This window comes from Notolepis coatsorum (genome assembly GCF_963971535.1).
Source record: "Notolepis coatsorum genome assembly, contig: SUPER_10_unloc_1, whole genome shotgun sequence".
Classification (NCBI taxonomy): Eukaryota; Metazoa; Chordata; class Actinopteri; order Aulopiformes; family Paralepididae; genus Notolepis; species Notolepis coatsorum.
This window is the reverse complement of record NW_028174872.1, coordinates 173,687-183,808: the sequence shown is the minus strand read 5'-3', so window position 1 is coordinate 183,808 and position 10,122 is coordinate 173,687. Positions and strand designations below refer to the sequence as shown.

Sequence of the window (10,122 nt, the reverse complement as noted above, 5' to 3'; positions counted from 1 at the left end):
GCTACAGCATGGACACTGAGACAGTTTCTAGCAGGCCTGTTCCATCAGGGCCACAACCAAGGGCCTGAGTGGGGGGACCGACTACAGCTGGTTTCTGTGAAAGTAAGCTGTCCCAATCTGCTCCAGAACTAGGAGGCAGAGGGCCTATCGGCTAGTGAACGATGGGGCGCTAAGACCATCAACCGACAGCTGACTCCAGTCTGATAGGATCAGTGGTCCTGAGATAAAGATCTTAGAGACAGTTTCCAGCAGGTCTAAGCCATTCACCGGACAGGCTCCTTGCATCGGAGGGGAGGATCATCAGGACCGAGCCACGGCATACATGGACTGCAGAGGGGGGTGCTTGGACCAGCGACCGGGGGAGGGAGAAGAGACCGTTTCCGGGATGAGGCAAGTTTTACCCACAATGCTTAGGTTTGAACCACAATACATGCAGATATTACAGTATCGTCCTAAAAGATGTTAGGTAATGATGTAATGAACTTTCTTTGATTCAGGTGGAGATTTTGTAATATGTTGTGCATTATAATAGTAACCAGTTATTTTTTTCATTCTTTGTGAGGAGTCTGCAGATTGTTTTTGTTTTGTTTTGGCTATCTCCCGGAGAATGCAGTCACGTGTATTCTGTTTTCGCTATGTTATATTTCGTGAGCGCAGTCTATCTTGCAAGGTACTGCCCTGTGTTTTCTTTTGTGATTTCAATTTTTCAGCTTGGTGGTGGGAGAAGTATGGCCTTGACAAAACCAGAGACTGGACACTGTACCCTTGAGTCCTCCGACCATCCGTCTGGGCATTTGCAAAGAGACGCTAATGAGGGTTGCTGTTATGACAACTTCTCTTTTGCACGTGACACGGGGTCTATGCAGAGGACCTTTTGTTTTTTAGATAATAAAAATAGTTTTGCTGGGTTATTATAATCTGTGTTTGAATGATAATATTTTTTGTTGTCTTTATGAAATGATAAATGATTGTGATTAATAATTATCAAGAGGAGGGAACTGTCGTGGAATATATTATCATGTCATTATGAGTCTCTGTTATTTTATCATGTCATACAGCTTGAGTTTCAGTCCAACCAGATTTACTGGTTAATGTGTGTATGTCTCTTTAAGATACTCTATCATTCTCTCAGTCGTAATGAAGTTGCTGTTCCTACCAGCCATAGAGCTATAACCCAAGGTCATGGGAACTGTAAGATGGAGCTGTTTTTCCTTCCAGGCTTAGCCATAACATAGTCGTATTATTAATTTCTCTAACCAGCCATTTTGTTTTCTTCTACGTAATTTCATGTATTCAATTGTGTGTCTGACGAGGCCTCGAGGCCAGTCCCTGTCAGACGCTAGGGGGTAAACATGTCTGTCTCTGGCGGGTGACTGGTCTGGCAGCGTGGCCACGCTGTCATGAACTTTCTTTATTAAATAAACCTTTCTATTATTATTAATAATGACTCAGAATGATTAATGTAAGCGGCTCATCGTTTGTCCTTTAATAATTCCCATTACAAGCTCTTTTGATAACGCAGATGGGTATGTTCTAAAACAAGATAGTTGCATTTACGACTGACCCATGCCCCACACGTCCTGGCTGTGGGTTCAACCGAAGGCCTTGGAGATAGAAGAGTGTCCCGTATGAAGTGTCCCGGCTGCCCAGAGATAAGAGGTGAGGGAGAAGGTTATAGGCTGAATCCACCTCCACATGGAGGTCCGGCCCCCACATTGTTACCAACCCCCCCTGGAACAGAGAGAGGAGGCACAGACCCAAATCCCACAGTAATTCAAAATGACCAAAGGTGACAAAATACAAATAAAATGGTTGCATATTGTTATCCAACCTACCCTGAGTATGAAAATAAAGATTTGTCCCCACATGCAAAGGAACAGAGGTATTGAAGATAGGAATCAAATATGTGAATATGCAAAGATCTAATCAAACAAACTTTACCCCGGTAGGCTAGAAACTAGAAACAAAGCTAAACATAGTGTGTGTGTGTGTGTGTGTGTGTGTGTGTGTGTGTGTGTGTGAGTCCCTCAGAACAATGATAGAGTGACTGAGTGAATGTAACTCCTAATTACCTCATCTTTCACAACTCAGGATCTTCAATATCATTTTAAACCCCAAACCCTGGGTAGAGGAGCTGTGAATGTCACTGATCTCTACTTCAGCTCACAGAACTCAGCCTTCCCAGGGTATACTTGGAGCCAAAGTCCAGGATAGAGAGGCTGAGTGAATGTGGTGTTGACTCTGTGCAGGAGGGTCATGGTGTCAGAGACACTGTAGAAGGACAGAGTACCTGCCCTGTGATCCAGGTACACTCCTATTCTGGAGGACCGGGGGCCTGGTATTGTTATGCTCTCGTTATTGTGTCTGAAGAGGTAATCACTTTGTCTGCACAATAAAGCCCAGGATTTAGAATTGTATCCAAATAGACAGTTCTCCTCAGTGCCTGTTCTAATAATGTCTTTGTAGGAGGCTGCTACAGAAACCCCTCCACCACTCCACTCCACCTCCCAGTAACAGCGTCCAGTCAGACCTTCTCTACCCAGAACCTGACACCATTTAATAAATCTTTCTGGGTGATTAGGATATGACTGCATTTGGTGCATCAGTGTTGCTCTTCTGTTCCCCTCAGACAAAGACATACTTGTGTTTGTTGTGTTTGGGTCCAGTGTGATCTGAGAGGAATATTGTAAGAAGTCAGCTCTGGTCTTGGGCTCTGGTGGCAGTAAAAGATTAACAGTATTCACTGTTGTTGAGATTCTGGGCCACTGCTCTTTCAGAACGTCCTCTAGTTTGTCTCTCAGCTCAGACACAACCTCAGTCACGTCTGCAAAGTACAGGAGAGGAAGGACACTGATGCTGGGTGAGTCTGTAGACTCACTGGGACTGGAGAGGGAGGGGTAACTCTGTAGAAAGTGGATGTGGTCCTCTGTGTGTGAGAGCTGCTCCAGCTCAGTGGCTCCCCTCCTCAGGTCCGCTATCTCCTGCTCCAGTCTCTTCTGCAGTTCTTCAGCCTGAGTCACAGTGGTCCTCTGTTGGGCTCTGATGACCTTCTTCAGCTCAGAGCGCCTCGTCTCCAAGGAGCGTATCAGCTCAGTAAAGATTCTCTCACCGTCCTCCACTGCTTTATCAGCAGAGCGATTGAGAGAATCAACAGCCTGTTGGGCCTCTTTGAGTCGCTTCTCTCTCTCCTGGACTCTCTGATGGATTTTCTGCTGACTCATGCCAAGCTCTTTCTGTCTCTCCGTCCTTTCTGCTGCAGCTGAGACTGTATCATGGCCTTTATGTTCATCCATGGAACACAAATAACAGATGCACTGCTGATCAGTACGACAGAAAACATCCAGAATCCTGTCATGACGAGAGCAGATGTTCTCCTGAAGCCGTGTGGAGGCTTTGACCAGCTTGTGTTTCTTAAAGGTATCAGATTGATAGTGAGGCTGGAGGTGAGTTTCACAGTAAGAAGCCAGACATACCAGGCAGGACTTGAGGGCTTTCTGCTTTCTCCCAGTGCAGACACCACAGGCCACATCTCCAGGTCCAGCATAACAGTGATCAGGAGGAGCAGCTTGGAGTCCTGTCTTCATTAGTTGTTCCATCACTTCAGCCAGCATGTTGTTTTTCTTCAGAAAAGGCCTCGGAGTAATAGTCTCCCTGCACTGGGGACATGTGTAGATCCCCTTCTGATCACCGTGATCCCAGCAATCTGTAATACAGCCCATACAGAATGAATGAATGAATGAATGAATGAATGAAAACTTTATTAACAGATTGCAGAATGGGTACAGTGCAGTACAGCTCAATACATACAATTGTTAAGGGGATGCAGACCAGTAGCTGTGTCCACAGGGAATAGCTACCGGATCCTTCAGTAGATCCAGACAGATAGAACAGCAGAACTGGTCCCGGTCCAGATCAACTCCTTGCTGCGCCATTTTATTCTACAAAGACAACGACACTCTAAGTTTTGTTTTCTCAGGAAGAGTGATCGTGTGGGTGGGAGGTGCTTCCTGGTTCTAGCTGTCCAGGGGAGGAGTCGCTTTAAAGAGACAGTGTCTATTTTACTGTGATTCATAGATAGAAGATGTTTATTTTTTTTTACTTAGTTCAGGACTTTCTATCGTCATCAACTACCTCTAATTAGTTTACTTTGTCAACGAAACCCCACTAAAACTCATAAGCACAAAGAGAGACAGGCAAAATGGTAAACATACTCAATAAAACACTCTCTCTTTCTCTCTCTCACTCTCTCATTCGCTCTCTCATTCTCTCTCTCATTCTCTCTCTCTCATTTCCTCTCTCTCTCCTCCTCCTCCCTCCTTAAAGCCCACTCTAAAAGAGGCCCCGGCGAACACAAGAGCTGGAGTGGACAAGGGAACAAAGAGTTGTTAAAAAATCTCTCTCGTTCTCCTCTCTCTCTCTCGTTATTTCACTGATTTGATTTACTGATTTGTTTGAAGGCTGGTTTCTTACCAGTTTCCTTTATGTCTCAGAAAGACCCTGACTTCATTGCTGGACATTGGTGTCAAAGTAAATCTGCAGTAATTATCATTTCATGAGCAAAGTTATATATATGAAATGATAATGCAATGAAAACCTATAAAACCCATGATTACAGTTGTTAATATGAAAACTGAATAACTTGATGCTACCAAATATGCATTAGGTACAGTAACAAAGAAAGTAGAGAACCCAGGGGAGGAAAGAAAGTACTTGTACTACTGTATGTAAATACTTTACTAAAGAGGCAGTGTCTATAGTTTACTGTGATTCATAGATAGAAGATGTTTTACACAGTTCAGGACTTTCTCTCGTCACCTAATCAGGAGATCGCATATTTTCGTCAAGAAAGCAGATTAAGGCTAACCCTCTCTGCCTCTTGGGACATTTCAAGGTGCTCTGGTCTTTGGCTTCTGTGTGGATGCTTATGTATGTGTAGTTGTATGGCTATATTTTGCCCTAGAGGAATGTACTCACCTACTCGGCCACATTTTAGATTTAGTTTTAACAGCAGGTTTCTCCATCGACAACATGGAAATAGATGACCCAGTCCTTTCAGACCATTCACTGATCTCTTTTGATGCTCTGTGTTTTGTCCCCATTTCCAAAGCTATTGTCCCAGCGCGTTCCTCTCGCCACATTAACCCCTCCACTGCCATTAAGTTCCGTGATGCCTATATAGCTGCCCCTAACACCTGCAGTATTGAGGCCTCTCCTGCCCAGCACAGCACTGAGATCCTTATCTCAATGTTCAATTCTTCATGCTCCTCCATACTCGACTCTGTCGCCCCCCTTAAACTCAAAAGGCCCAGACCTAGATCTCAGCCCTGGCTTGATGAGAACACCAGAGCTTTAAGGAGACAGTGCAGACAGGCCGAGCGCAGGTGGAAACACAATAAACTGCAGATCCACTATGAGATCCTTAAACATCACCTCAAACAGTATCAAGAGGCAGTTAAGGTGGCGAGAGAAAGGCACTTCTCAGAAATAATTGCCAAAAATTGTCACAATCCCAGAGTCCTTTTTTCGACCATTAACTCTTTCACCTCCCCTCCTCCCGCCCCCTGCCCCGATGCCTCCCCCTCCAAATGTGAAGAATTCCTAAACTTCTTCATTAGGAAGGTGGAAACCATTAGATTAGCCATCTCATCGTCCTCCTCCACCCCCCCTCCTACCCAGCCCACCTGCCCGGCCCCCCCGCCTGCCCAGCCCCCCTGTCGGACCCCCCCTCCTGCCCAGCCCTCCTGCCCACTTCCCCCTCCCTCCCACCCCTCCTGCCCAGCTCTTTTGAACAACTTCCAACCCATCTCTCTAACCACTCTCAGAGAGCTGGTGGCAGGCATGCGGACCGTCACATCCCCCCTTGATGCCCTCCCTACCCATCTTCTAAAAGACTCCATGGACATAGTAGGCCCCAGTATTTTGTCTATCATAAACAGCTCTCTGGAATCTGGCTCTGTTCCCTCCTCCCTTAAGCACGCCATGGTTGAGCCCCTCCTAAAAAAAACCTAACCTAGACCCTGCTCTTTTCAATAATTACAGGCCCATATCCAAACTACCCTTCCTATCTAAGATTTTAGAAAAGGCTGTCCTGGCACAGCTCCTCCCCTTCCTACATCACAACAACCTCCTAGACAAATTCCAGTCAGGTTTCAGGGCAGGGCACAGCACTGAGACAGCGCTAGTCAAAATCTACAATGACCTGCTTCTCACCATCGACTCAGGTAGCTGTGCCATGCTCCTCCTCCTGGACCTCTCTGCCGCGTTCGACACGGTCGACCACTCCACCCTGGTCGATCGTCTCGAACACAGGCTAGGTATTGGGGGGTCTGCCCTAAACTGGTTCGCATCCTACTTGAGCGGCCTCTCCTTTTCGGTCAGTTTGGGTGGACACTCCTCCCCCACAGCTAGTCTACCGTATGGGGTCCCCCAAGGTTCCATCCTGGCCCCCATACTCTTCTCCATCTACATGCTCCCTCTGGCCGAAATCATCCAGAAACACAACATTTCATATCACTTTTATGCCGATGACTCCCAAATCTACCTTCCCCTCAACCCCTCTGACACAGCTAACCTAGACTCTCTTAAAAACTGTCTCAAAAAAGCTGGATGGCCCTCAACTTCTTACAGCTAAATGAAAATAAAATGGAGATCATTTTGTTTGGCCCCCCCTCTTCCACCAAAACACTCTCCAACAGCCTAGGACAACTCTCCACCCACCTCAAACCCCACGTCAAGAGCCTGGGTGTAATCTTTGACCCAGAGCTCAAATTCGACCGGCAGGTAAATGCCGTAGTCAAATCATGCTTCTTTCAACTCTGCAACATCAGTAAAATAAAACCAATCCTTTCACCCGTCGACCTGGAAACGGTAGTCAATGCATTCATCACCTCACGCCTTGACTACTGCAATGCCCTCTACACCAGCATCAGTCAGGCAGCCATGTCCCGCCTCAAAATGGTCCAGCACTCTGCAGCTAGGTTCCTTACCGGTACCAGAAAGAGAGAGCACATCACACCAGTCCTAGCCTCCCTACACTGGCTCCCAGTCCCATTTAGAATAGACTTTAAAATCCTCCTCCTCACCTTTAAAGCACTATCGGGTGCAGCACCCTTATACATCACCGAGCTCATCACCCCCTACGCAGCACCCAGGTCACTAAGATCCTCCAACCAGGCTCGGCTGGTCCCCCCCCGCACCAGACTCAAAAAGAGAGGCGATCGCTCCTTCAAGGCCGTGGCCCCCAAGCTATGGAACCAGCTTCCCCTGGAGATCCGATCTGCCCCCTCGCTGGAGACATTTAAGGCCCGTCTAAAAACCCACTTCTATTCCCTGGCCTTCAATAAACCCTGATTCTCCCACACCCTAACTCACACACTCCCATGTAATTTTATCCTGCCCCCCCCCCCCCTCCTGTATATCTTCTTATGCTCCTCTGTCCCCTGTGTGCTACTGTACTTTGTGTTCCCCTATCCGTGTGTTGTCCTACTGTCCTATTCTCTGAATGGACTGTCTTGTCCTGCTGTGCCTTTTTGGATTTTTGTATTTGTGTATTTTATATTAGGACATTGATTTTAAGCTTTGATTGTACAGCACTTTGGTTGGCTCTTGTGCTTTTAAACGTGCTATATAAATAAATTACTTGACTTGACTTGACTTGACTTAACGAAGCACTTGTTTTGTCTTGTTCAGTTGTTCCTTTATTCACTGTGATTTTGTTTTCTACTGCTCCCATGTTCTGGTTTGCAGTATCTGCTTTACTCAGAGCTTTCAGAAGCTCTGTCATGTTTCAATCTGTGTTTCTCAAGATATCTTTTTTTCCTTTTCCTTGATTATGTTTCTCATGATCAAAATAAAACGTTTAAAATCTGCAACGTCCAACACGTTATTTTGTCTGATGCAATTTCTTGTTTTGCTTAACAGGGACAGGTGTCAATACTTTCACGGGTACTGATAAATACTGAACTCATGATACTGAATACCAATATGAGCACTTGACAATGACATTTACCATTTCGGAAAACTTAGTCTATTGAAAACTGAGGAGGGGAATTTGTCTTATACGGTCACATTTGAATGACTTTGTACATATTAAAGGGGAAAAAACAACTAAAACGATGTTGATATATTTTGCACATAATCTCACGCACATCCCAAAAACTCGAAACAGTTTTGCACACATTCATTTAGTTTGATAGTTATTGAGAGTAAATTAGTTTGAATATGGCCCTCAGTGATGTCATCGGGGACATTGTATCCTTGTGTTAATCACAGCACCATGATGTAGATGAAATAGCAATATCTTGTTTTATAGGGACTGCTACCTTATCATTTAATTGAGCTGTGATTAACACAACACAAGGATTCAGTGTCCCCGATGACATTACTGGTTGCCATATTAAAACTCATTACTCTCAATAACTGTCAAACTAAATTAATATTTGCAAAACTGTTTAGAGTTTTTGGATGTGTGTGAGATTATTTGTAAAATAAATTGCCGCTGTTGTTTTGGTGAAATGCCCCTTTAACCTAATCTGATGGCAGCATTCCAGCTAATTTTGCAATGTAAAATATTTGCATCATGTCATTGTGTCTTTACCAGCTAACGCTCTTGGGAAATGCATTATTGTAGTTTTCAACATTTTCACCTTTTAATTTTAAACCAATGCTGCCATCTACTGACAACATAAAGTGTTGTCTAATCGTCACCTTGAGAGCCACTTCCGTATACTAGCGTCGCCCAAATCACGTGACTCAAATCAGCCAATGGAAGCGAGCGGCCGGAGGACCTCAGCCATTGGGTGGGACCCAAATCACGTGACCCAAATCAGCCAATGGAAGCGAGGGGTCTCAGCCTTTGGGTGGGACCCAAATCACGTGACCCAAATCAGCTAATGGAAGCGAGGGGTCTCTAAGCGCCTATTTGTAGCGACTAGCGACGCATCCCAGCCGAACATCCTCCATCTTGGATTAGTTTGGCGAGCGTTTTTTTCAGCGTGGCATAATGGGATTTATGATTAGCTAATGTGCATATCGATCTACCAGAATCCGATGAGTGGTGAGGAAATGCTGCCGGCGATCACATGGCCTGACGGTAGGATAATATTACCCCAAATTACAGCTGGATTGGACATTGTTTTATAACTTAACGTGATTGGTCAATGAAAATGCTATATTGAACGCACACTGTATTGCAGTCAGATCAATCATAGTAATCGGCGTTCCCCGCCGCCCCCATTTCATCCATAGATGCTCTGTGTAACTCCTTCAAGCACTGCAGACACAAGTGGTTTCCTTTCGACGGGTTTATTAAAGGCTTGGTCCTCCAATCCACCGTGAAAACTTAAACAGAAACATATACGTTGCGTCAGGTCAACACAAACAATAATATACACGATATGAAAACAATACATCAGAAAAGCAAAATACAAATAAACATTAATTACCTCGTTGGCTGCATGCTACATAAAAAAGGGGTCTTGTTCTTCTGTTCTTGGTAACAGTCTTAGTGGTACACTACACATAGTCGTAAAGCTGTAAAGGAATGTGGATCACTACCCACTTTCAAAACCTCTCTCAAGGGACACCTACGGGAGACTGCAATTCAACACTGGCCCCTGTAAATATCCTAACCCAATCATTCCAACCCCCTCCAATGTACAGTCATTTACCTAGTATGGTTTTGTCAATAGTTCAATGTACAATTGTGTTTGTTTGTACAGTGTCTCCTCCCCCCCCCCCTCAATGTACAGTGTTACTTGTTTATACAGTATGCCCCCCGCCCCCCCCCCCCCCCCAACCACCTCCAATGTAAATTACCCAGTATGGTTGTCAATATCCCAATGTACCCAACCCCCCCCACCCAACCTCCAATGTACAGTTTCTACGTCAAATGTATATACTCCCTTTTCTTGACTCCTTCTGTATCACAAACAGTACTGTATTTGCAAATCTGGTATGTCATAAATGTATAGATGTAGCAGTACTGACTATCTGTATGTCATGTATGTCATATATGTCTATATGAATTGAAAATGGGGGACCCTGATGGAAACAAGACAAACGTCTTTCTCAGGTCTGCATCCCCTTAACAATTGTATGTATTGAGCCGTACTGTATTGTACC

The 10,122-nt window shown here is 45.0% G+C and overlaps 1 protein-coding gene across 1 annotated transcript in view; it reads right to left on the bottom strand.

Annotated features, from left to right (window-relative positions):
• Positions 1 to 2,153: 2,153 nt before the first annotated feature.
• Positions 2,154 to 10,122, bottom strand: part of LOC311236316 (tripartite motif-containing protein 16-like) — a gene marked incomplete at both ends in the record, with an annotated part of 47,584 nt that continues 39,615 nt past the window's right edge. Inside the window, one exon of the mRNA XM_084338392.1 lies at positions 2,154 to 3,494. Coding sequence (XP_084194518.1) covers positions 2,154 to 3,494 — 1,341 coding nt within the window. The remainder of the gene's footprint in view (positions 3,495 to 10,122) is intronic.